We start from the raw sequence: 27,494 nt of genomic DNA, 5'->3' as shown, positions 1-27,494 counted from the left end.
TTGTTGCTTTTAAAAGTATTCTCATTTGAAAAGTTAGGCTGATTTCTTAAAAACTGGTTCTTAAATCTCATTTAGCTCTGCCAGTTTGTATTTGTATGCAGATTTACTTTGAAATCCCACTCATTTTATATCAGATTATTTTCAAGCAAAAGAAAACAAAATTGCAGAATAAATGTGTGGATTTTTTCCTGCATTTTGTGCTTTGCAATTTGCAACATTTGATTTTCTTTAATTATTTTATTAATGATTATAAATTCAATAATTCCTTCCTTTTAGCAAGACTCTCCTTTTCGCGGTAGTTACATTGATGCTTCCAATTATATTCTGCGCCAATAGAAGAGAATTCAGCATTCAGACTGTTGAGCAATTAAGAATGACACTGGAGCCTGTGGCTTTTGATGCCTATCTTATTCCCTGTTTAGCATTATTGCCCTACTTAAAATAGTTCGGCTTCAGCCTCTGGAAAACATTTACACACACAGCTAAATTCATTCTTTCCTTTCCCGGAGGTCACTACTTGGAAAAAAAAGTCAACCGTTTCCTGTGTTTATTGAAAATCAGGCACATACAAAGACAACCCTGTACGGAGCGTCGCTCTCAGCGACGGCCTGAGGAACCGTTGCAAGGCCCTTTCTTCTCCCAACTGCTGCCGCGCGCGTTCTGGAAGGTTCCGATCGGCGTTGGGGAAGTGTTGGTGGCGCAGGTTCCAGGACAGGGGAGAAAAGAATCCATCTCCATCGGAGGACTGAGTGGGCATCCGGGCGCAGACATGCCGGAGAACGCAAGCACAAAAGGGGCCTTTCTAAATGCGGCCTCAGGGAACCGTAACTCTGGCGGCAATCGCAGATCTTACCAGGATAAAGATAAGCCGGCTCAGATCCGCTTCAGCAACATTTCTGCGGGGAAAGGTGATAGATGGGACACCGTTGTCTTTATAGGGGGAAGGATGGAGGGGTGGTGGAGGGGAGGATGAATGGACCCTCCGTTGACACCTGGCGGGCTCGGGCAGGGGCTCCCGGTCCCTAAAGCATCCAGACCACACCCCTCGGCCCTCCGCTTCTTTTGTTGGAATGAACTGAGGTTCTTTCAGAGTCTTGTTGAAGATAAAAGAAGGCCGAGCAGTATAAACCCTATTATTTTTTTCTGTATTTTTTTAAAATGAAAGAGAAGAAGATGAATTGCATTCGTTGTAAAGGAACGATTTCTATTATCCTTCCTATTCTTTTCCCACTTTTAGAAAGTGTAATGGATGTCATTGTACTGATTGTTTCCAGTGTGATTTGAAATAAAAGATAAACCTTTTATACAAGAAAATCTTTCTTGGTCGGATTGCACAGCGCAGTAAATCATAATGTGATCGCTTTGATTAGAGGTTAAGATTGAGGTCAGCATCTATAAGTGGAAAAAGCTGGGGGGCATAAACCTGAGGATTCTTCCAGAAAAGTGATGGATTGCCTGTGGCTTGTTAGATTCTTGGATCCTCCTCAGGGTGATCCTGAACCATAGGTGATGTCAGATGCAAAAAATAAAACTGAAGATCAAAAGCAAATTCATATAGAGAGAGTTATCCTTTAAACAGATTTCAGTTATTTTAGTGTTCACATTGAATATGAGTTGCATTGTCAGATAATAATTTGTTTTTAAGTAATATAATATATAATTAAATTAAATTTAAATGGTGCTCTCACTATCCAAAACATAATATATAATTAATATGACAGGATTATAAAATAACATTATTTTACTATTACTTTTGCTATTTTTCATGTAGTATTGGTTTGCTTTCTATACAGTTATTGAGTCCATGCATTATACAAAAGCAGTATTTGCTCCACTTTAGTTTGCTACATGAATAAGCTATGATAGTTGGTCCATGCAATCAATATACAAGCCACTTTCAGATATATTCAAATACTTTGAAAATTTGGCATGCATATTGTGATTTTTCTTTTTTGGTCCATGTGATGTGAACTAAAGAAGTTGGACTTTATTTAGCAAATCATAATTAAACAAGCAATGGCTTAATAATATGAATCACTTTATTATGTTTTTGTGGAAGCTGGTATTTTAAACATCCTAGAGGATTTAGTGTCTAATTTATTATCTTATTTGTGGCTACACAATGTCTTTTCGAGTGGGCAGCCATAAATGAAATTGTTTGCACTTGAAGTAAATTTTGAATATATAAAAATTATTTTCATCTCTATTTTAGCGGTTGCGGATGCTGTCAGAACAAGTCTTGGCCCAAAGGGAATGGATAAAATGGTGAGTTTTGAGCTGGGGTTTTGTGTGTGTGTGTGTATATAGTTTGTGCTTATAATAAATCTATGTAGAGCATTTGAAAGATGTTTTGCAGAATGCATTAGCAAAAGCAAAACATTCTCGAATCAGTAAATTACTGTATTTTTAGGAGTATAAGAAGCACCAGAGTATAAGACGCACCCTAATTTTGGGGGAGGAAAACAGGAAAAAAAAGTTTCTGCCTCTGCCTACCAGCATCCATTGGTAGTAATCTGGCTAGCATCCTTGCAGCAAACAACAAATGGCCTGGCCAGGTTCAGCAGCCTGATTCAGGAGGAGCAGCTGATTGAAGGGTAGAATACCCCCAAACAGTTGTTCCAGGCTGCAGGGATTGCCACAGACCATCGCTCCCTGTGTGCCTCGCGTTTCCCAGCGGTCCCAGGTGGCAGGGATCCTCACTTCCACTCGGATTTTGATAATGAGCAGCACATATTTTTTATCCATTTAAAACAAACCCTATCACCCTACGCAGATTTAACTGGAATGTGTGGAGTGGGATAGGGTAGGGGATGATTTTGTGCAGAAGAAGGACTTGGCTGCTCGAAGAAGCTGGCCCAGTGCTGGTGGTGCTCAGGATCGCTGAAGCCCTCTTGGAAGGCTGCGGGGGGGAGGGGGGCAGGCCCTTCCCGTACAAGGGCATTTACAGTAACAATGCATTGGTTAACATCGCCTCCCACAGCCACTTCCTCCTACCTTTAAATCCTCTTTCCTCTGTGTGAGCCAAATGTTTGCTGTGTAAAACTGAAACCAGGTGCTCTTGTGAGGTGGCGTGGGAGCTCCTTGGGAGAGGCAAGGACAAGCTTGGTGTTTCCTCTCTCCCATCCCCCTTCCTCTTTCCCCGACCTGCCTGCGATCTTAGCTCGTAGCTCCTTGGCTTATCTTGGCTTTTCTTCCGCCTGCCCCATTCCATGAGCTGGAGTGCTGAGGAGGTATGGCAGAAACACGTGAAAGCAAGAAATTAAAAACAAAACAAAACGCAATAGCAGTTAGACTTATATACCGCTTCATAGGGCTTTCAGCCCTCTCTAAGCGGTTTACAGAGTCAGCATATTGCCCCCAACAACAATCCGGGTCCTCATTTTACCCACCTTGGAAGGATGGAACGCTGAGTCAACCCTGAGCTGGTGAGATTTGAACAGCCGAACTGCAGTCAGCTGAAGTAGCTTGCAGTGCTGCATTTAACCACTGCGCCACCTCGGCTCTCAGAGTTTCAGCCAGTAAAGGCTTGGCAGCAGTGCTGTTGAGGAACAAGAGGATGCAAATCTGAGGGGAAGAAGGTGGCTGTTTTCCTCCTGAAGGGGCTCCTTTTCCCCACCCCTTTCCCTGGGTTCATAGGGAATGTCTCATCTCTGCAAGCTCTCTCACCTCCTTTGTTTCTCCTTCCACTTTCATGAGGATTGTGGCGCCCTTGGGAAGATGATCATGCTTTGAAAACCTTAGGAGAGGAGGACAGAGAAAAAGGGCTTTTCGGGCGGCAGTTTTCGGCAGGTTCCAAGCTTTCTTTCCCAGTTACTCAGAGGCTTTTGTATATGCCACCCTCCTCCTCCTGCAAATGAGAGTTGCCTCAGAGTCGCTAGATTTCTCAGGACGCTAGATTGGGAAGTTAAAAACCTGGAATGGGATACAATCAAGCTTGATTCAAAGGCTTTGGATCTCTGCACTGCCACCCAAAAATGCTGTTACAGTGATCTCTGCAGAGCCCACTTCACCTGCCTCTTCTCGGGCAGTTCCAGGCAGCAGAGATTGCAATAACAGCATTTTGGGGTAGCAGCGAAGCGATCTCAGGAGCTTGATTGTATCCCATTCCAGGTTTTTAACTTCCCAATCTAGCGTCCTGACAAAAGCCATTTTTGCAATCAGGGAGGAAAAAGAGCATTTCAAGTGACAGGTGGTTCCAAGCTGCAGGGATCACGGAATAGCCTGAAACCTCCCGCCGCATGTAACACGAAGCACTTTTTTGGCTTCTGCATGTGTCCTTTTTGGAATCGGGTAGGGGATTGTGGTGCTACTGCCCAAAAATGCTTTTGTTGAAAAGGCTTTGAATGCAATTCCCTGGGAATTATTCGGGAATCAGGCTCCATGTGGAAGTGAGGATCCTCTCCCCCCCCACCCCCCCTGGCCTGGAACTACCTGAAAATGCGGCGCACGGAGTGGGTAGTGGAGCTACATTTGGAGTATAGGACGTATCCAGATTTTCACCCTCTTTTTTGGGGGGGAAAGGTGTGTCTTATACCCAAAAAATGTGGTAACACTTCCCAGGAAGACTTGATGAACTACTTCAAAGGCTTTTACCAATTGTCTTCACATTCATTCATAGACAGCATTTCTACTGGACCAAAAACTAAGCAACTCTGCATGTGCAGATACTCAGAGGAACCCATTGAAATAGACATGTCAATTTTTCCTGAAGATGAAGCTTTTATTGATATTTTCTTCAGCTTTTATTGATATGCTCCGTACACTCATAGTAGTGTACTTTTAAATACTCTGCAGTAATTGAGTTCCCATGTATAGATCCATTGAAAGCTGATATGAAGTTGCTGAATATTTATATATGTTTTCAGAAGTAATAAAGGGAAGGGCTTAGAATATCATAGTAAAATAAAATTTTGTGCAACTATTCTAATTAATGTAACTACATGCGCCTTAAATAGTTAAATAGAGTGTTGTGAGAAACAAAGAGATAAAATAAGTCTTATTTGGCATGAACCGTATTTATAAAAAGAACTACCAATGAATCTTTGGCAGATGATTTTTACATTAAATAATGTTAAAGGATTGTACTTTCATTCAAACTCAAGTACATCAGTTGTACACTTTGCTATTCAAGAAATGTCATGAGGTTTCATGCTCTTTTAAATTTCCTTGGATGCAGAAGTGCCGGTGAACATTACTGAAAATATTTCTAACCCTAGGCTAAATAGTAGTTTGCTATATTGAACCAATGGTTGGTACTTTTCAATACATAATATAAATTGATGCTTAAACTTGTATTCTGTTTGTAGATTTTCTCTTTTTTGAGTTGGTGTCCAAAAACTTGATTGTGCTTTTATAGATCCAAGATGGTAAAGGTGATGTGACAATCACAAATGATGGTGCAACAATTCTGAAGCAGATGCAGGTTCTTCATCCTGCAGCCAGAATGGTAAGTTTATAAATTTATGTAAATGCAAAAACTAAAGCCAAATTACACTAACTACTATCATGGTTATATTCCTTATAGAAAATAATTACTGCAGTACATTGACATGGAGCCTAGAAATGTGTACATTTGCATATTGCATGTTTTTTGTTAATAAAAACCTCTAGTAGTGTTATACAGGAATTTATATTTTTTCTTTCAATATTTGACAACATGTAGCTGGTGGAGTTATCAAAAGCACAAGATATTGAAGCTGGAGATGGCACTACATCTGTTGTGGTCATTGCAGGTTCTCTCCTGGATGCTTGTTCCAGACTACTTCAGAAAGGTATCTTTATATGCAGTTTTGCATATGGAAATGCAATGTAAAATAATAAAAAATATAGTCTGGGTGATCTTTTGTCACAGTAGAAAACTTCTGCATCCAAATCTTGGCTATCGTGGCTGCATCTCACCTATCCAAGTTCCATGAACTGTCAGTCAGGGGTAGGAGACAGATTGGGAAGAAAGGGAGGATGGAAACCCAGCTGAGCCATGTGAGAAGCTACAGCCAGCCAAGGTTAAATAACAAGATGTAGAGCTGGGAACCGAGCATCTGTTTCCTAAACAATATACAAGCACATTTTAGATAAGGGGTGGGGAGGGCAGGGGAGAGGGAACTTTCCTTTGTGTTGTTTGCATGGAAAACCTTGATGAGTGACTTATAAAATGAACCCAAAGTACAAAAAAGAAGTGTTACTATAGAAATTGCTTCATTGGTTATATGACGAAAGCAGCCAGTTACCCCTCCCACAAGAATATGAAAGATTTTTGTAGATTAAAAATAATTATCTCTGTGTTTCATATGGCTAATGTAGGCTAATAGTTTTAGAGATAAATTGGAAGACTGGTTACGTCATTTGTATTATGTTACTGTTAAGATTTATTTTATGCCATAGGATTATTTTTTTTGCTTCTAAAATGAGACATTTTAAAAACCCATAATCAGTCTTTTCAGGAGCCTTAGCTATTCCAAGCTTGGTTTTGTCCATCTACTTACTACTAACGCAATTCTTTTATAGACAGCTTGATTTGAAATCATTCTGTGAGATCAAATCATTGAGACCAATCTATGAGATCAGATTGTTGATGTTATAGATCTATATCTGTGTATTGATTATAGTTTGAATAAATTTATATCCTAAATTCTCCTTAGGAATTCATCCCACCATCATTTCGGAGTCATTCCAGAAGGCATTGGAAAAAGGCATTGAAGTCTTGACCAGCATGGGACAGCCTGTCGAACTAAGTGACAGAGAAACCCTCCTTAACAATGCAACTACAGCATTGAATTCTAAGGTGGGTTTTGGAAAGAAAACACTTGATAAGTTTTTACTTTTGTTTATTTGGGTATGTATAATTTGCCTTTTATGTACAGTTTATATGTATAAGTTTATATGAGTCTCCATGGGCTCAATAAATAAATAAGATTAATTAGCCATCAGTAATGTTTAAGAGTACACAGGGTATGTTTAGTTTCAAATTGATTTATGATCATCCCAACCCTCGGCAAACATTCAGCATCATTTCCTATTGAAAGCTAGTGATATAATTCTTACAATAACTTTAATCATTTAATTTCCAGAATGACTTCATCAAAATGTACCTTTGAAAACTTTTTACAATTATTTGAGGTACAAAAACTTTGTCATTCCATGAAGTCCTGTGTAAAATTTGCACAACATATAGCTAAGAGAGTTAGCTATATGTTAGCAGTTATGAGAGCCTCTAGAAATCATGGCACAGGCATTAAAGAAATGAAAGAAAGATATTTCCTTTTTGCCCAGCAATATAATCTCATTAGAATGTTGTCTGTTCCCCCCTCTCCTGGACTGCCTACCTGGTCTATCTAGTATTTCTATGAGAATTTTGTTCTGATTAAAAAACAAAATGATTAAACATAGAAGTCTTTTGCCTTGTTCTGGTTCCTTTGTCGAGACAAAATCTATTCATTTGGAGTTGCTGTTGCCATTTCATACATGAAAGAAGAACCATGCATCCATAATGAGTATTGTAGGAAAGAAAGCTTTGCAGCTGTCCGCTTGGAGTTCAGCTATTTACCATCAGTCTTGAACATTAAGCTTCATTAAGCTTGCTTCAGGAGACCTATTGAGAGAGTCAAGTGCATGCTGTGGATTAGGTTCTATTTAAATCATTTACATTTTTAAAACAATTGAAGAAATTAATTCCTGTTTCAATTTTGAATAATTAAAAAAGTAAAGTTGTGTGAAATTCTTATATAATGGACAAACAAAAGGCATGTTAAGTAAATCTTTACTGATCCTTCAGGTTGTATCACAGTATTCTAGTCTCCTTTCTCCAATGAGTGTTGACGCTGTGATGAAGGTGATAGATCCAACTACTGCTAGCAACGTGGATCTTAGAGACATTAAAATTGTTAAAAAACTGGGGTAAGAGTTAGTCAAATTCTGAATTTTTATTTGTATCTTTATTTAGTATTGCTTATTCACTGAGTATTTATTTTTAGGGGCACAATTGATGACTGTGAACTCGTTGAAGGGCTGGTCCTTACACAAAAAGTGGCCAATACTGGAGTGAACAGAGTGGAAAAAGCTAAAATAGGTCTCATTCAGTTTTGCTTATCTGCTCCAAAAACAGATGTAAGTTTTTTAATTTGTTCTTTTGAATAAATTATAAGCAGTCTTCAACTTACATTAGTTCATTTAGTGACCATTCAAAATTCCAATAGCCCTGAGAACAGTGACTAAGACTTTTTCACGTTTAATGACTATTAGAACATCTCCATGGTTCCATGATCAAAATTCAGATGTTTGGCAATTGATTCATATTTATGACAAGTTTCAGTGTCCCAGAGTGATATGATGACCTCTTGCAACCTTCTGACTTTTGTGGCTCAAAAAGCATTGTCCTTTTCATTCTATTCATTATTAAGTGTCCAGTTAGTCCTCAACTACAACCATTTGTTTAATTACTGTTCAAAGTTACAATGACTCTGAGAAAAGAGGCTTATGACATTGTATCATCCCTATTATCATGTGATCAAAATTCAGATGCATGGAACTGGCATGTATTTATAGTGATTGCAGTGTTCCGGGGTCATGTGATCACCTTTGGCAATTTTCTGACCAGCAAAGTCAATGGGGAAGCCAGATTTATTCAACAACTATGTTACTAACTTAACTGATTCAACTGTGGCAAGAAAGGTCGTAAAATGGGACAAAACTCACGTAAAAACTGTCTCAGCAATAGAAATGTTGGGCTCAATTGTGGTTGTAAGTTTCTTAAAATATTAATCTTGTATTTGATTTGTAAAAATGTAAGATTTTTACAAAAAACAGCATGTAAGATTGTATTGCAGACTGACTTTCTGCACTCATTAAAGAATACATTAGGTTCACAAAGCAAGATATATCCAATTTGTTTTGAGCAATCCTCTTAACATAAGACTAAGTGCAGTATTATGCAAGTTGACGTTGTCTCATACAACTAAAGCATTCTTCCTTTTCTGCAACTATCCATAACTACAGCAGATTTCTAGGGACAGGCAGTTGACAGAAATTACAACTTAGAGTTCAGCCTGTTAACTATATTTTATTGATAAAAATCACTGTTTTTCCCTCAACTAAAAGAATTGTCTTTGGGAGGCACTCAAGGAACCCTAATGCAGTGTTCTATAGAAATGAAGCAAACTGACAAGAACTAATGCCAAGAAATTGATATTTTTGTGCCTAAAAAAAATAAAATGTCAGCTGTAATTTAGTACTTTGCAAAACCTGTATTTTGTCTGTTCGGGTGATTGGATTGTTGCAAAGCTATTAAATTGACTATTATGCACAAGTATACTTAAAATACTTTTTTTCATTTTTCTACTAGATGGACAACCAGATTGTTGTTTCTGACTATACTCAAATGGATAGGGTCTTGCGTGAAGAGCGAGCCTATATTCTGAATTTAGTTAAGCAAATTAAGAAGACAGGTTGCAATGTACTACTCATTCAGAAATCCATTTTGCGGTATGTTTATTTCAATAGTTCATATTTCATTCATTTTTAACTAGAACTTTAATTTTAGATTTAAAATTGTTCTTGTCATAGTTAATACATGTCTAATGCACCTCTCTCTGGAGTTTATATACTGCTAAAGCTAAAAACAATGGAAATGAGACTTTTTTTAGCACTGTAGTAATGGAAGAACTATATTTCCCAGTACTTGGTAATGTGCTCTGACTTGAGATAGAGGCAGGGGTGGGATTCTACCGGTTCAGACCAGTTTGGACGAGAACTGGTAGCTCCGACTATCATCTGGGCTGGGCCCTCCTGCCCCTGCGCTATACTCACCTATATTCCCTTTTCTGAAGCCCAGTTGATAGCACGGCAGAGTGGATTGCTGCACCTCAGCAGTTTTCCTCCCCAACAGTAATGTGGAAGGTGATTTCTCTGTGAACCATGCGCGCTGCGTGTGCGTGCAGTGAACCAGTTGTTAAACCAGTGGGATCCCACCCCTGGATAGCAGAGCCATAAGAATTACTTTCATAGTTCCAGAAGGCTTGGGAAATATCTGAAACCCATATTTGATAGTATCTTATTAGAGTAGGAAGAACATAAAATTATGTTCTAAAGTTTTGAAATCATTCTAGGCAGATCAGAATAGTTCTGATAATGCTATGCTGTGATATATATTAAACCGCATCTAATGTATTGGTTGTAGGGATGCTCTAAGTGATCTGGGTCTACATTTCCTCAACAAAATGAAGATTATGGTCATCAAAGATATTGAAAGAGAAGACATTGAATTTATATGCAAGGTGAGATAATAGAGGCTTCTTGAAATGAATGAATTCTTAAGTCATGGAATATTATAATCCTGACAGTATCATGAGTAATCATGAATTGAAATTGATTGTAACAGTGAATGAATCTCTGTTGACATTTGTAATGCTATAATAAAAAGCAGTCTATAAATATTTTCTAAAAAAGTTTACAGAATAATCCTAACATCAGCTCAGAAGCTAAGAGTCATTAATTTAATGGGTCTTATTTCCATACAAATAGATTGAGGTTCAGTGATATAACACATATATTTATCAAATTACTTATGTGCTTTGTGAGTTTGTTCCCACTCTGCTCCCTCAGTTATGCTCTTACAAACAGCTAGCCGGTTGAGATTACAAATACATGTATTTTCTACATTAATGCATTTTCTTAATTGCTTAGTTGTGAGCAAACTGAATGAACCAGAAGCTACTTTGGGAGACACATAATCAGCCCAGACACTGTAACTCTGAAGTATCTGTCACTATACTGCTTCTTTGCACTGTTTTGTTCACATCTGTGATGCATCTGATAGATTTGACCCACCACTGAGGACTTTAAAATAGTACACATGTGGCTATAGTTCTATATATGGCCAGCATATGTGTTTTTATAGAGGACAAGGTGGCAATGGTGGGTAGCTAAATGAATAAGTGGTTTTCTCACTCCCTCAGTCTTGCAATTTGTCCCTGCTTTTAAAGGAATAAAATAGATACTGTTTTGCATTCCTCTCAGATATTTCCTCTCTTCTTTGAGCAAAAGTCATGTCTGGAGGTGATGAGAGGCTGTTTCTGCCTGTAAGGTTATATATGCCTCTCTCCCTGTTATGAGCAAATAAGCAAGAGTGTATCCTTATGGTTATTTGGGGATGGGGAAGCTGTCGTTATGGAGCTGTATGCACATTTGTTTTCATTCAGACCTGGAAATAGATTTGACATCTGCTTGGGAAGTTTACCTGCCTTTTGATTTCCAATTCCTTGAGCACTATAGAAAATTCTGAAAAATATTACATATCTAACCTAAGATATATTTGTGTATTGTTTATTTTTTAAAAGACTATTGGAACTAAGCCAGTTGCTCATATTGATCAGTTTACTGGTGACATGCTGGGATCTGCCGAAGTTGCAGAAGAAGTTAATTTAAATGGATCTGGAAGGATAGTTAAGGTAGGATATATCTTGTCTACTTTGTTCTGAAATTAAAGCAAATTTTTCAAACTGGGTTGAATGGATTCTTTAGGATAATGAAAAAAAAAGCCCTCCTTGCTAAGAACTAAAGGAAAACTCTTGAAAAGGATACTGAGACTGTCATTTTGTTGTCATCAGTGCTTTCATAGTTCTAAAATCTGATCCCAAAACGAGATCTCTCCCCCCCCCTCCCAAGAGCAGTAAGCTTTCTTATCTGAATATTCAATATAGTGCCTGTTTTGTATTTCAGATTACAGGCTGTGCTAGCCCTGGAAAAACAGTAACAATTGTGGTACGAGGGTCTAATAAACTGGTGATTGAAGAGGCTGAGCGTTCCATCCATGATGCTCTGTGTGTTGTCCGTTGTTTGGTCAAGAAAAGGTACTGCATCATCTTTTTGGATCAATAAAATCATCATTCAAGTTAGCAAGCTACACTTCAAGCTGCATTTTAATTTTAATTTCAGAGCCCTAATTGCAGGTGGTGGAGCACCAGAAATAGAGTTGGCAATACGCCTGAATGAATATTCTCGTGTTTTAAGTGGCATGGAATCTTACTGTGTTCGTGCTTATGGAGAGGCTCTGGAAATTATTCCATCCACCCTTGCTGAAAATGCGGGCCTTAATCCGATATCCACTGTTACAGAGTTGAGAAACAGACATGCACAAGGAGAGAAAACTGCTGGCATCAATGTCAGAAAGGTAATCTGCAAACTGTAATAAAACAAATGATGTACCACATATTTGACATTAGTAAAATTCTGCCTTTTTGGAGTTCACCAGTACTATTTTTCATGTTTATTGCATTATGCATAACTAGGATTGTTCATCCTGAAATTGCAATATAAATTGCAACAAATGCAGAGAAATGCATTGGGTTTGTAGCTATATTGTGTTGGTTTGGGTGACCCAATTTAGAAATGTCAATTAAACAAAATCCTTTTTTGCTCTTAGAATGTTGGACATTTTAGCAAGTGGCAATATAATTGTAGTGTTTTGTTGTAGTGTGCCTACACAAACAGGCAGCTAAATAGCAATTCACTTCAACAGTCCCACAAGCAGCATAATAGCAACTTAAGTGCATGGCTTTTTTCTTGATGCTTCTTCTAATACACATACAATTTTTGCAATTAGCATTTCAACAAAGAAAACTATGTCCTTTTTCTGTGGAGATCGGAGCGTTCTAGCTTGATCTGTAATGCAACTTGCACATTTTAGGAATGAAAATGAAGTACATGAAGGCACAAGGATGGCGACATTTAAATATCACTCATGGACTTTATTCTGCTATTTAACAATAGTTGCTATTCAGGCAGATAGTCTGTCCCATTGGCCATTCAAAGCTGCTTCTGATGCTGCTGTTTGTGGCTTCAAACCTATCTGACACAATGTAAATCAGCATGCATGGGGGAGGGGGGGTTGTGTGCACATGTGCGGGGGTTGCACATGCATTGTGTTATGGGCATGCACACACACACCCTTTTGGCACGCAACAACAAAACGGTTAGCCATCGCTGATCTAGGTTATCTGAGGAATTGCCTCACCCCAAAGGAATTGGTCCACCCCTCCCACATCATCAGAAGTAGCATAGCTTCTGAGCATTGGCAAAGCTGGTTGGGAGCTGTCTTCTGCTGAAATTTTGCTAAATCGCCCTATATCTAATACTTCCTTCTATGGTTTTAGATATGTCAGTGAAAATGGCAGTCATATAGAGAGTAATAGGTATATGTCAACAAAAAATAGTTTTCTTAAATGTTTTAAATTACGTTAATAAAGTAAAAGTGAGGAAGTGTTGACTTCTATGTAGCCTTGTTGATCTGGTTTGCATAATTTAATAAAATTGTCATGATTTTTCATTCTACTTTGTTGGCAATAAAATAGATCTAATAAGCTTCTATCTCCTGCAAAAAGACTCAGGGAAACTCTATTCCTATTTGGTCTGTTCTTTCTCTTTGTATTTATTTAAACAAAATTGCTAATCATCACTGCAATTAAGGTTTGTGTTATGTTTATTTCCTATTTTCCCTATATGGGAAAAAGTTGTCGGAACAGTTGTCATAGTTGTAAAAGTCCCATCTCTCACAGGTTTAATACATAATTTCTGATGATGTATGTTAGCATCATTAAAAAGAAAACACTTGCTTAGTGTTTAATACAGTAGTACTTCATATATATGTGTATGTGTATACATACATGCACACATATACGTACATATACATATATAACAGAGAGAGAGAGACCTCATCTACCTCTTAGGAGTTTTGGTTGCCACTTTTTTTTTATTTATCTGTAATATCCCTTTTGAAGTAAGAATTATAGCCGCTATTTTAACAATATCCTCACCTTAGATTTGTGTAACAGCAATTTCATGTTGGCAGTTCTGTTTTCAGTGAAGAAAAGTTCAGTCATAAATGGGGTCATTCCTTTGCTGGATAAGCAGAATCAGTTGGCTACTTTTGCATAGTACTCTGTATATGTGTGTGTACTCCAAAATGTTTTAATTTTGCTGATACAGATATTGAGAAAACGTTACATATTGGATGATTATCTTTTAGTGTAGACATTTGAAAAAGCTCTTAGAAATACATAATATCATGTTTAAGATGCTTGCTGATAATTGTTAGTACTTTGATATTGTGATTTTTAAATTGTAGGGTGGAATTTCAAATATTTTGGAAGAGTTGGTGGTCCAGCCTTTATTGGTGTCGATCAGTGCTCTTACCCTAGCTACAGAAACAGTTCGCAGCATTCTTAAGATTGATGATGTGGTAAGCTATTTAATATTCTTTTCAATTGCTCTAAAGTCCTTTTTGTCTAATTTTTGATAATTTTTAAAATCAAAATGATAGTTCTTACCATGTAATTATTGGGTGAGAATTATATTGTAATTATAGTTACCTAATGTGGACAATTAGGCATGTGCAGTAGTTTTTGAAAATTTAGAATACTATATTATGGAGAATAAAGGTTGGCAAATTATACATTGATATCATTTTACATATTATGTTCTGTCTTTTTTTTTTTACAGGTGAACACTCGATGAAATGACTAAAGGAAGAGGCAGTGCCCTTAACTAGTACACTATCCTAACTTTGGAACTTGACTTCTTTATAGAAGCACTGCGTTAGACACCTACATAACTTGCGGGTTGTGTTCATGTTCTGTCAATCTAAGTTAATAAAACCTTAACTTCAAAAGACACTTTGTTTAAATTCTTCACTCATTAAACTTACAGAGCTAAAAACTGCTTAAACTGGTAGGGTTGTAGCCCTTTTAAAAACTGATTTCAATACATGCTTTTCAATTTAAATCAGCAAGAATTTTGTCTTTTAAGTACTCATTTTCTCATCCATTATTTAACATGCATTTCAGACAGCATTTTATTCTTTTAACTGTTAGTGGTTTTTTTTTTAATGCAAGAGAAATTTCCCAAATATGTACGAGCAGGGAGAATGGGTGCAAATCACCATGCATGTGATGACATGAAACAAATATGACTTGTGTTCATTCTGACACCAGGACACAATAAAATAATTTGTGTGTGTTGTCATTGCCTGTTTATCATTTTGGTATCAGAATTTACTGTCCACATTACTGCTTGTGGAAACGTGAGCTTCTCTGGCCTTTTAAGTGGTTTTACCAATTAAGTTCTTGAACAAAGCTGTTTAGGAGATTATGGGCTGTTACATTGATTACTGAAGTGTAGGACTGAAAATACTAGCCTTCCGTAGGATACTTTTTGAACTCATGATTTAGTATAAACAGTATTCTGCTTTTGGTTTGTCCTTTAGATAGAATCAGGTGAAGTACTGTTGAGAAAATATGGTTTGTAGAATTTTAAAATAGATAATAAATAAAGGGAACTTTCTAAAATATTTTAACATTTTACTACCTGATTTTTAACAGCAACCTATACTACCACTTATTTGTGATAACATGGCTAAAAGAATGAATAACCCTCAGGCACAAGAGGCTGCTATATTTAGAAAGATATGATTTACAACTGGAATGGCACGCCTTTTATGGTATGAGAAGAATAAAATTCACAGATACTTTCAGAATCACTACATAAGAAACTCAATATTATCTGTATGGGGAAAAATAAAACCTAAGATATATTTGAAAATCCCAGAATGGCTCTCAACGATGGTAGCATTTGCATACCGAAATCTGATGAAGTTTGAAAAAATTGTGACATATAAAGACATTTTGGACATTGAAGGGAAATTAAAATCTAAGCAAAAGCTTCAAGACCAGGGTATTATCTTGGTGGCCTCAATTGCAAATACAATCTAAATATGAAAAAGATATGAAAAAGTATGGCTTCTATAAATGACAAACACCCTTTGATCTGATACTGTTGAACTCTGATGAAAAAAACTAAGAAGATCTATAATTTCTTACTAAACTGGAAAATGGAGGACGAAAAAGTAAAAGACAATGGGGAAAAAACTGGCTATAACAATTAGAGAAATGGCGAAACTTATGGGAAAGGAACTATAAATTAACAATAGTAACTTCTTAAAGAAAATTAATATATAATGTTTTATAGATTGCATTTACCACCTGCTAGGTTAGGTAAAACGTTTAAAAATGTCTAGCAAATGTTGGAAATGTTATGTAATTTAAACACATTTTATCATGTGGATTTGTGTAAAAGCGAAAAAAATAGGGCAAAAATACAGAATAGAGAAACAGATTTTAAATAACTATTTTTATTAGGCATACCAGAAAAAATGATATGCAAAGTATATGTTTAATATTGCATGTTTTAACAGTAGCAATTATATTCACACTATATTGGAAAATGGATACTAGATTGTGCAGAAATGGATAGACTTACATTGAAAATTAAACAGAAGAGACAATATTATCAAATATGGAACTTATTTTACCAGTGGCTAGAAAGGAGGTGAGGATGGAGAGAGTAGTCTGTATTGTTGACCTGGTTTGGGTATCCAGTCAGCACAATGTTTATTGGGCACTGATAAGTGTAGACAATGGAAAAGTAATGAAATTTATAAAATAAAAACAAACCACTTATATAATACCACTTTTTATAAAATGGGAATTACAGTATGGGATGATTTTAATCTTTACATTGTAAAAATATGGTCCAGAATAAATAAATGAAATAAGTATTTATCTTTCTGGTTTGGTTATTTTGGCAAAAGGCACACCAGGCTAAGAACTTTGCCTTGATTTGGAGCTAAAATCTCTAGTATATAATGTGAAAATGACGCTTGATTACGTTTTCTAATTTTCCTAAAAATTCACTACACAATAATGCCCAATTTTTAAAAAGTCATTTGATGTGAGCTGATAACTTGGTGCTATTAAAACACTGCTTAGTTACGGTTCTAGATTTTCCCATTTTCTTCGGAAATTCTTCCCCAGATGCCTCTAACGTGGGAAAAGACGGTTTCAGAACAGATGATAAATTCCAGGAAACAGATGGCATAGGGGAGACGCGTCTTTATACACGAGCGGGAGGATAATGTCCCCTTCGATATGCCGTAGCGCAATAGTGGTGAGCGACGCCCGTTTCATACTTGTGGACTTCAAATCCCAGAATTCCTGAGTCAGCGTGTGCTCATAAGTCATAAAAGGGCCATCGTTCCCCATTTCTGCCGTAGTGTCTCAAGACTCTAAGCCAAGTAACCGTAGCAACCAAACACGCAGGTAAGGGGCTTGGTAATCAAGCTAGCAGGAGGCTGGCTGTGGCCTCCCGTCCTTTGAGAAGCCCATGGACGCATCCCACCGAGCTGCTTTGCTCACCGCCTCCTGCTTGCATACGCCGGTGAACCCGCGCACCAAGGCGCCGGCGGCGCTTTATGAACGGGTTCCAGAAAGAGCCTCGCTTGAAGATGGCGTGGGGCAGGTAGGTGGCTGTCTGCCTTCGCCGTCCACTGCTTGCTGCTCCCTAGTGGCTGGAGCGTGCAACTGAGAGACGGGATTTCTGAAGAAATGGTTTCGCGAGGGTTTCAAGTCCCCCCTCCCTCCTCCGGCGCCTTGGCTCGTTCGGGTCATTCCCCCATCCGGATAGAAAGTAGCGCCAGCCATCACGTGACAATAACTTAATTATGACGATTAAGTGCCATCAAGTCCACATAGGTAGGTTTTCTCCTGAACTGCCACTAACTTGGCCCTTCAGCGATTCCAACGTGCTACTGTAATTGAATGTATCCACCTTGGTGCTGGTGGTCCTCTCTGGCCTACCCTTTCTTTAAAGAACCTCGCCCAATCCTAATTTTATTCCACATTCAGTTTTAATTGAATCCCGTGTAGAGAATCTTATCCCTGCATGGGATTCTTATCCATTTGGACGAGAATGATTCTAGCCTTATCAAGCCAAAACTTCTTAGAAATAAAATATTCCTTTCCTCTTTTCCTCACCTCCAAGATCCCTGAATTTTTTTCTTTGCCATCCAAATTTTCTTAATGAAAATGCCTTTGCACCATTTGCACTGAACACAATTTGTAGACTTGATAGATTTAGGGGATTATGTTACTGTTATATTAAATCCCTTTTAATTAAAAAAGAAAAACCCCATTGATGCATTAGAAGCCTGTTCCCAAATTCACCTGCATTTGTCTCGGGCATAGGGAAAAGCAAGAGGTTTTAGATCTTTATATATGATATAGGAGATACTCTATTAACTTGTAGGAAATTTTGAACCATTTGCCATCCACAATTATCTATTGATTTTAGGCTTTGTCAAGTTGGGTTAATCAGCACCAGGACCTTTTTACTCTGCAAATCCAAGCAAATAGAGAAGTCTTATATGTTTCTTAACCAAATTTAGGACACCAAACTTATTAAATTATGATTAATTTAATAAATATTGTTTTCAAAGAGAAGAAAAACAAACATGACCATCTTTTATTTTAGGAATCCTTAAGTCCAGGGAGAGATTATGGTTCCATCATGTGTGCTGAATGTAAAGATTGGCTAGATCTCTCAAACATGTACCTCTCAAATCAGGAATATTATTTAAAGCTGGAAGAACTTAAGAATGCTCACCTGGAAACCATGGCAAAATTGGAAGAAATGTATCAGAATAAGCTGTTTCTAAAAGATGTTCAACCTTTAACTAACACAGATGTGATTTATTGTAACAGGTAATTTTTACAATAATCTACACTTATGAATATATCTTTTGTCCCAAAATGGTTATTGTATATATTAAATGTATTGATCATTGCAAAAAAAATTGTTATTAAATATGTTAAATACATAAAAGGAATATAAAAAGTCTGAATCCTTAGCTCTTGTAGACAGTGACCTTAGTCTGAGCTATATCCAGGTACAGAAAAAAAAACCAGAAAAAAGATTGTTTCTTGTGGCTTTTTAAAATTATTAGTAGATTATGAATATCTCTAAATTTTCTAATTTTTTTGCTTTTAATAACTAGTATGTGCTTTAAAGTGTCATTAATTGTGAAACATACAGTTTTGAAAACTGTACCAGCCAGAATTACTCTCTTGCAGTTTACAGTGAGATGAAGGATAGGGGTGTCAAACTCGTGTTGTCATAGTGGTGTCATGTCACTTATCATGACTCCCCCCCCCTTTGCTAAACCGGATGTGGGTGTGGCCAGTGTGTGACGCATCTGATCCATGGGCTGCGAGTTTGACAGCCCTGATTTAGGAAATAGATTAAGAGGCAACAATTTCTTCTCATGTTGTTCTATAACTTTCCAGAAAGCTTGTCCAGCAGGAAATGTACTTCTCAAATCAGGAATATTACTTAATATTCTGGAAAAACTTAAGATTCTTACCTGAAAATCATAGCAAAATTGGAAAATATGAATCAGAATTTTAGAGTTTCTAAAAGACATTTAACCTTTAACTAACTCAGTTTGATTTGGTTAGGTAAGCAAGAATAAAATGAATCAATGAGAGATAATTATTTATCTTTCTCAGACTTTATAGGTTAGTAAAGGTTTAACAACACTGATTGCTTGACCAATTCTAAAAAAAAACACAAGAGGGCATCAGACTGCTTATATTTTCTCCCCCCTTTTTTTATTGTGATTAAACATAATATTGGCTGTGACTTTGACTGGTATTGAGAATATAAAATATGAAAACATAACTAAAAAGTGGCTCTTCATCATAGGTATAAAAGTAATTATAACCCCAATTAAGTATCATTTTAGCATTGTTTTTGATTTATTATACATATTAGCAATAATAAAGTGTAAATATTAAGAGAGTAAGAGATGTCTAGAAAGATCAGATTAAAGGATCATCATGATTAGCAGCCCATATTTTACAGTGACCAATCAAAATTTATAAACAATATCTAAGAAAAGATGTCATGCCTGATTATATGAATGTTTATTAGTTTTCATTTTTTCAGTTTCTGCTCTTCCTTTAAAAGTCCAAAACAATCCAAACATTCCTTAAAAGGGTTGTATTAATGTAAATTCTTTTTATTTTGTTTGTGATTTTCACATTTCCAGGTTTACATTTTTATCAGTTGGATTAATGAATTTTATTGGAATTATAATTGTTAATTATAGCCTGACAGTGTGCATATTTGTACTCCAGGAAAAATATGGAGAAAGGAGTATGTGATTCAGAAACCAATTTAACATTGTTTTAGAATTGATATTCTTTTAATCTAACGTTTAATATATTCATAAACAAATAATTGGTTTATACATTCTCTTTTATTCAATTTGGCAAAAAGTTCCACAACGATTACTGAATCAGGTTAATTTGTGTCACTTCTAGACAATTAAGTATTGCATTTTTGTTATGTTTAGATCAGCATGGGAAACTAAACCATTTCAACTTCAGAACATGCATAGATCATTTTCTGCATCTGATCTGAACAGTTCATTCCATTCATTAAATTTCTCTGATGTGACTGATGAAAACCTAGAATTAGAAACAAGTGACTGCGATGTTAGATCACTAACAATGGACAAGACTGAAAATGCATGGGATGACTGTTTTTTGGAGGATTATTCACTCTGCCCTAAAACTATTTTACCCAAATTAAATGTTTTGAAGCTAAGCAAGAAAAAGAAAAAATGGTTCCCAAAGATCACAGTACCAGAACCTTTCCAGATGACTATTAGAGAAGCTAAGAGGAAGCAACAGAACATCAAGTCCAAGTCACTCATGGAGTTGGAAAATAACTTGCTGAAGAAGCAATTAGAAGAGGAGGCAGAGTGTCAAAAACAATTTCGAGCCAATCCGGCACCTGCACATGTTTTTGTCCCTCTTTATCATGAAATAATGCAGGAAAATGAAGAACGTAGAAAGTCATTTAGAGAAACGAGAGGAAATTTTCTTCTAGCTACACAAAAGCCATTTCAGTTTATTGAAAGAGAAGCACAAAAGAAAGAACTGAGAAAAATACAATTTTCCTCACCAGAAAAAAAAGCAAAAATGTTTAAAGCTAAACCAGTTCCTAAATTTGTTTCCAGTTCAGAAATGAGAGAGAAACTAAATGAAGAAGAACTTTATAGAGACATTAGAATTCAAGTTAGATCTGAAGAGCTCCTACGTAATTCATCCCTTCCCAATAGCAGATTAGGAAATAAAGGCACCATTAGGCCTAGGCAGCAAAACTGCTTTGAACAAAGTGAAGAATCAATATGTAAGTCAAAAACCAAAGTTAAAGTCCCTGATTTTGAAACATTACATAAAAAATTCCAGAAGCAGCTTCAAACACATAAGGATGTGAAAAGTGTCACAATCAGTGAGCCTTTCAAACTCTGTACACCAAATATTTCATCCAATAAAGAGAAAATTCTTGAGGACATCGACATGGATGAAGCAACGTTGAAAGAAACACGCTGGCCTTTTGTCTCTACAAGATATCCCCCTCGAACCTTAAATACAAGTTCATATCCTTTAGGCTGTATACTGTCTCCATCTCCAAGAATTACATCATCTACAAGAAAACGGCTAGAAGCCATAAGGTAAGCCTTTAATATGCTGTCTATTTAATCCCAGTTTTTTGTGGTAAGTAAAACATGCAGATATTGAAAATACAAATACCCGTTTTACAGAAGTATGGAAAATGTTTCCATATCAAGGATGTCCCAATCTCAGAATTGTCATTGTGGCTGTTTCTGAGTGTGAAATAAATCCCATGTGAGAGTTTTAAAAGAAATAATGCACTATTTTTTTCCTAGTGTTTGAGGGTTCCACTTGTTTTTATTCTGCTGCTGTTCATGGAGTTGAAAAGAGCATGTGGCTTTTGTTGTGAAACCACCTTGGTCTGCATTTACTGATCCTTCAAACTCCCAGACTCTCATCCTAGTCTATCAGCTCCTAGTCTATATGTTTGCAGCCAGACTGCAAACATTTTGAATATATCTTTATCTACATGTACATCTATATTTACATCTACATCATCTACATCAATATCTGTACTTATATATCTGTATGTGTATCTATCTTTATCTCTTGTCTCTATGCCTATCTCCTGAACATCTTTTATCTCAAGCATGACTTACCAGCATTTAGGCCATAGGAATCCTCTCAACTCCGCTTCTCTTTTGAAGGAAAATAGTTTTTGTTTAAATCTGTGGAAAGCTGCAGACTGAGATAAGGAAAAGTAGCCTAAAAACCATTGCAATCTATAAGAAACTGGGAAAATTCAAGGAAGCAAAGTGGATCCTTTCTTCAGACTGTTTGTTTCTAATTAATAGATGGAGACTGGTGGAGAGGAGATAAAAGCGGGGGTGGTGGCGGTAAAAGAAGAGAAGTGAGAGGGACAAGGCAATAAGGAGGATAGGCTTCTGTGGGGCAAGCTTGAGGGAGAGAAGAGTTGGAGTGAAAGGGAGGAAAGCAGAGGAACTATCAAAGGAGCAGAGGGTGTGGAAGGAGTACCAGCAGGCAGTGCAAGCGAGAGAGAGGAGAGAGTGAGGAAGAAGGGCCGACCAGCTACCTGAATACCATCCCATCATGTGACCCACCTGCTGGGATAGACTGATCACCACCCCATCATGTGACTCTCAGCCCCCTTATACCCAGACTTAGACATAATGCACTCCTGAACTAATATGATACATAGTTTTACATGCAACTGGCCCGTTGAGGGCAACCATAATGCTGATGTTGCCATCAATGAAATTGAGTTTGACACCTCTGTCCTAGACCAAATTTGATGGGGCTGAAAGACCACAAAAGGTGTTATGCATTAGCTAGACTTAAGTTTATTTTCTTATTCAGGAAATCGGCTGAGGAAAAAAAGAAGGTTGAAGAAGAGCATAAAAGAAGAGAAGCAAAACAAAGAGAGAGAGCAAGAAAGCTACAAAGGCTTATAGCTACTCGGGCTGAGGCAAATGATCCACATCAGAGCCTAGCCAAGATGCTTAACCCAAAGTTAAAATTGTTTAGGTATTCTGCAATATATCCCCTGATTCCTGACCCCTTAGATACAGGATCCTTAGTTTAGTAGTAATAGGCAGATCCATATAGTCTTGCTCCTTCCATTTTTATTTTGCTAAAAGATTCATATTTAAATTCCATACCATTTCCATGTCATGGTATATTAAAAAAACAGGAAACATGAAAAGCAGAGAAAGAAAGAATATCTGCAGGAACTGGAAGAAATTGAAGAAAGGGTGGAAAAGAGGCCTCTATTGTTGGAACAAGCCACACAGGTTATTGACATCCTAATATTTCTCTCTCTATATATATATCTATTCATTAAGTTGCTACCTTTTCTTTGTATGTTAGGTTGAATAATTGTTGGTAAGATAATGCTAGTAATTGCCACCTGCCATGTCATTGGGCTTAACTTGATTTACTCGGGCTGTTGCTTCCAGCGATGGCTGCTGAACAATTGATTCAAACTGGTTTCCACATTTCTGATCTGTCATATATCATGATGCAGAAAACAGAGAACATTAAATGGTGGTATTTTTCTCCTTGTCTATTGATGGCAGAAGAAGCCACTTGCAGCTAATAGCATGGAATCTGGATATATAATATGCTTGCCAGCTTAAGGCTGTAATTGAGAAGTTAAAAATGTCAAGATGTAAAGCTGTCTGCTGTCTGAACAATTTATTTAGATTTCAATCAAGTGACCTGCAGATTTAGAATATTTTATCTTGTAAAATAAAGGACATTTAGGAATACACATAAAATGATTTCTTTAAACTTGGGCATATATTTCAGATGTGTTGATTTTGTTTTCTTTTTAAATGTAGAAGAATGCACGGCTAGCAGCAGTGAAGCATTATTCTGATTTGCTACGAGAGCTGGGACTGTGTGAAGACTTTATTTCAAAGAAAGGCCAAACTGCTACTGAAGAGTTTTTGCAGGATTCCTACAGTAATAGCTTTGAAAGCTTGGTAGCCAATGTAGAAAGGTAGATATTAGCTTGGGAGCTTATAATGCTATTTTTGAGCTTCTTAATATACTTCATTCTAAATATGAAATGTCTATATAGCTGGTTATGGTTAGGAAAAGTTGACCTTTCAGAGGAAGAATGCATAAACTAGTCAATAACAGATAAACAGCTCTTGAAGAGTTATCTTGTTTTGGTCCCTGTGTATTAGTGTACAGCAGGGGTCCCCAACCCACTGGGCAGCCCAGTAACAAGATAAGACCCATTTGGAACTGAGCTACTCTCAGCTCCCACTCGCAGGTCCTGCTCACAGCTCCCACTCACAGCTCCATTTGTGTGAGTGCACAAGCCCACTGCTTATGCAATTGGAGCTGCACGGAACCATCCCCACTCCTTCCCCTGCTGCCACTGCCGGTCCACAAAGCCAGAAAGGTTGGAGACCAATGGTGTACAATATTATTTCTTCTTTCCTTGCTAGACGTAGTTAATAGCTGATCGTTCATAAACACACCAAAAATAACTGCACAATTCTTTGTATTATATTTATTTATGTGAGCATACGTTTTTACATTTGGAAAAATAGTTTATTGCATTCTTTAAACTGAATAGAATAAAAATTTGGATAAAGACCCATTTCCATATATATCTTATTCCAGTTTATAAGCTTGAAATCAAGTCTATCTTATGCAGTCTTTTTTAAATTGAAAAGCAGGATAAAAATGTAATAAATTGTTCATTAATATTAAATATTCTATCTTTTTCTACCAAATTTATAACATTCAGCAGTTTAAAATTAAATTATTGGTTTCCTCCTGAAACAATGAAAACTACTTGCTGAGTTTGAAAAAGGGACCTTATTGCTTATACTCTCTGATGTAAGGTGTTTGTAAAGCAATACATTATTATTCAGTGGACCTATTGTTTCCCCCTTTGACACAGTGATAATGAACATGAAGAAAAAAGAGAATCTGAAGGAGAATATAATTCCCAGTTCCAGTCAGGTCAGCCTAGTGGGGAGGAGGAGGAGAAGGAAGAAGAGAAAGAGGAAGAGAAAAAAGATGAAGACGAAGATTCTGCCACTCAATCAGATCGTGCTGATCAAGAAACTCCTGAACCTGAAAATGAAAATAATTACAAAGATTCAGTAGAAAAATCCAGTGATTATGAGGGCTGATTAAAATATATTGCTACTACTCTGTCTTAATGCTAATAGTTTATTTATTGGACCTAATACAGGTAGTCCTTGACTTACATAACCTGTCTACTTGCATAACTGGTGTTTATAATCTCACATCACATTTGAACTCCTTTCGGCTGTTCCTAGTGTTGTTATATTTTGCTCTTAAGTTTTTTTAGGATGATGTCCATTTTGACTAAAATTAGTATTGCTTTGTAAATTTTTTTTTTTTTATAATCATGAATTCTGGATGTTTTACAACACTGAATGGAGTATACTGAATACTGAACAATATTCAGTATTGTTCTTGATTGAATTGCACTGAGAAATAATTAGTTCTCCAAAATGATAGCATTACAAAACTGACCTCCTGCTCTCAAATTACCCATGACCTTGCAGATATGCTGTTTCAGCTTCTATTTTCCTTATATGGATAATAATGGTATTTTTCAATATGTAAATGCTATATGCCTTTGCTCAAAATGTAAAACATGGAATGGAGACCCGAGAACCTTCTACTAAGCATTAAACCAGAAAACATGAGCAGTTCAATATGGCATTTGAGCCTACATATAATTGTGGCCGCAAGAATAACTTATGCACAATTTTGGAAATCCACTACCATACCGTCGGAAGATGCTATAATTAAAAATATCTATGAATGTGCAGAAATGGACAGATGACGGGTTGGCTGAGGGACAAAGGAGAAATGGAACATTACCTTAGCTGGAACTTATGGTATATGTGGGCGACAAGGAGAACAGCAGGGACTTAAAATGGGGAAAGTTAAAAGTGAACATGGGTATTGTAATAGATCCCTGAATTTTGTAATGAGACGATGTGGCTTAGAGACCTAACAATGAGGAAGGAAAGAAAAAAGTTGGGCTGTGAATGACTGTCACTGTGGGGGGGGGGTTGTATGTTTAAAATTGTATTTGTATTTGTATGTTTTACTCTTAAAAAAATGTATAGCTAATAAAGATTACTTTTAAAAAATGTAATTTTGGCAACCATAGGCCTGGGAGGATCAAATGTTTCCCGATTGATTTTTGAAAATATGCAATGTGTTATGCTGGATTTTTGCAATAATTTGTTTTCATACACAAGAGATTGGTCAAAAGGAAGGATATTGTTAACAAATAATGACATTGTGAATGAGATTGGAAAAAGACCAAGTACAGTACTGTACTTAATATTCATGAGCAGTACTTTCTAGCATTGTGCACCTGCCAAAGACTACACAAAGTAATTGTGTTTGTTTCTAGCTCTCTGGCTGGTGCAGCAAGGCTTCCCCAGCTTCTGTGGGACCTTAGAGAGAGAGAGAGCTGCTTTAATCAATTGCAGAGGGGCTGTGTTTGTGCTGCCATGAGTTCTGAAGCATCTCTTATGAATCTAATCCAAATTACTGCATTGTCTTATGCTCTGTAGGCTTAACAATAATTTGACTAGAGCAGGTATTCTTCAGTTCACCGACCCCTTCAAGTTTGATTATTCATCGATTCCCAAAATGTATTATGTGAAAGTAATTTACTAAATACTACTTATGATCATCAACTCCTTGGACAATACCATCCATCCATGGGAATCAATATTGAACACTTTGGGAGATTTAAAGATCCTGAGGGTGTAGTGGCCTTGTGGTTAAGACACTGGGTTTGTCAACCAAAAGTTTCGCAGTTTAAGTTGCAAGTGCCATGTGATGGAGTGAGCTCCCGTTCCTCTCCCAGCTCCTGCCAACCTTCCTGAAGATTCAGATGTTTAATTGTAATGCAACTTTGACAGTAATCTGCTTGTGTCATTTAATTGCATTATAATTCCCTATGGTATTGCAGTATATTACAATCTATGCTCATTAACTAACATATAATAGGTAGCTGTAGGATGCCTGTGATAGCAAATTATTAGTGTGATAAAATTATTTGAATTATGTAGGATTTCACTGACCATTGTTAAATCTTTCAGGAATGCCCTTGTCACTGAAAAGTATGACCACTTGATTTGTAATTATTTCCATTTTAAAAAGGTAAAATCTTTTTAAAGTAAACTGAACAATTTCTTTGTGTCCACCTTTAAAATCAATGGAGTTTTACCAATGACTTCAGCAGGGCCTAATCTCTAGTATTAAAACATATTTATTTACCATACATATATAATATAATGCACAGAGTTGTTATGGATGGTTGTGTTTCTAGACAGTTTAAACTATAAATATATCTTCCTTAACAACCTGAGAGAGGACAGAATCTGCTCAGCAATTCCCGAATACAGCAATAAGTGCCCTGTGACACTTGGACTTACGAATATACTGCTTCAGGGTGCTTTTACAGTCCTCTCTAAGCAGTTTACAGAGTCAGCCTATTGCGCCCCAACAATCTGGGTGCTCATTTTACCAACCTTGGAAGGATGTAAGGCTGAGTCAACCTTGAGCCTGCTGAGATTTGCACTGCTGAATTGCAGCCAGCAGTCAGCAGAAGTAGCCTGCTTAGTGACTACAATTGGGATTAGCAAGTTTGCTGCGGTCAGTTAGTGAAAC

General features: G+C 36.9%; 2 protein-coding genes across 3 annotated transcripts; both read left to right on the top strand.

Moving 5' to 3' along the window:
• Positions 1–620: 620 nt before the first annotated feature.
• Positions 621–14,663, top strand: CCT4 (chaperonin containing TCP1 subunit 4). Its single transcript, XM_014056290.2, has 14 exons — positions 621–908; positions 2,213–2,265; positions 5,357–5,446; positions 5,663–5,771; positions 6,639–6,781; positions 7,772–7,893; positions 7,971–8,103; positions 9,338–9,477; positions 10,172–10,268; positions 11,331–11,441; positions 11,713–11,843; positions 11,929–12,163; positions 14,117–14,230; positions 14,491–14,663. The coding sequence occupies exons 1-14, from the start codon at positions 770–772 to the stop codon at positions 14,503–14,505; spliced, it is 1,632 nt and encodes a 543-aa protein (XP_013911765.1). The 5' UTR covers positions 621–769; the 3' UTR covers positions 14,506–14,663.
• Positions 14,664–14,812: 149 nt separating this feature from the next.
• FAM161A (FAM161 centrosomal protein A) lies at positions 14,813–25,870 on the top strand. 2 transcript variants are annotated; one of them, XM_014056289.2, is made up of 6 exons: positions 14,813–17,343; positions 18,355–18,584; positions 20,237–21,403; positions 22,996–23,095; positions 23,645–23,805; positions 24,724–25,870. In XM_014056289.2, exons 1-6 carry the CDS (start codon positions 17,209–17,211, stop codon positions 24,956–24,958), a joined length of 2,028 nt encoding a protein of 675 aa, XP_013911764.2. In that variant the 5' UTR covers positions 14,813–17,208; the 3' UTR covers positions 24,959–25,870. The 2 variants fall into 2 exon arrangements, with proteins under 2 accessions (XP_013911764.2, XP_087572922.1); XM_087716796.1 differs by lacking the exons at positions 23,645–23,805; positions 24,724–25,870 and having other exon boundaries at positions 22,662–23,087.
• Positions 25,871–27,494: the final 1,624 nt, after the last annotated feature.

Source organism: Thamnophis sirtalis, unplaced genomic scaffold (assembly GCF_051295495.1).
Source record: "Thamnophis sirtalis isolate CommonGarterSnake01/CBP01778 unplaced genomic scaffold, rThaSir2_p1.2 scaffold_5, whole genome shotgun sequence".
Lineage (NCBI taxonomy): Eukaryota > Metazoa > Chordata > Lepidosauria > Squamata > Natricidae > Thamnophis > Thamnophis sirtalis.
This window is presented reverse-complemented; position numbering and strand designations above follow the sequence as displayed.

Excerpts from the sequence above, each read along its gene's own strand:
- CCT4 (XM_014056290.2), top strand. The coding sequence starts at position 770 with ATGCCGGAGAACGCAAGCACAAAAGGGGCCTTTCTAAATGCGGCCTCA. Across the intron at positions 909-2,212 it reads CAACATTTCTGCGGGGAAAG|CGGTTGCGGATGCTGTCAGA; the intron begins GTGATAGATGGG and ends TCTCTATTTTAG. Across the intron at positions 10,269-11,330 it reads ACATTGAATTTATATGCAAG|ACTATTGGAACTAAGCCAGT; the intron begins GTGAGATAATAG and ends ATTTTTTAAAAG.
- FAM161A (XM_014056289.2), top strand. The coding sequence starts at position 17,209 with ATGGACGCATCCCACCGAGCTGCTTTGCTCACCGCCTCCTGCTTGCAT. Across the intron at positions 17,344-18,354 it reads TTGAAGATGGCGTGGGGCAG|GAATCCTTAAGTCCAGGGAG; the intron begins GTAGGTGGCTGT and ends CTTTTATTTTAG. Across the intron at positions 23,096-23,644 it reads TGTTGGAACAAGCCACACAG|AAGAATGCACGGCTAGCAGC; the intron begins GTTATTGACATC and ends TTTTAAATGTAG.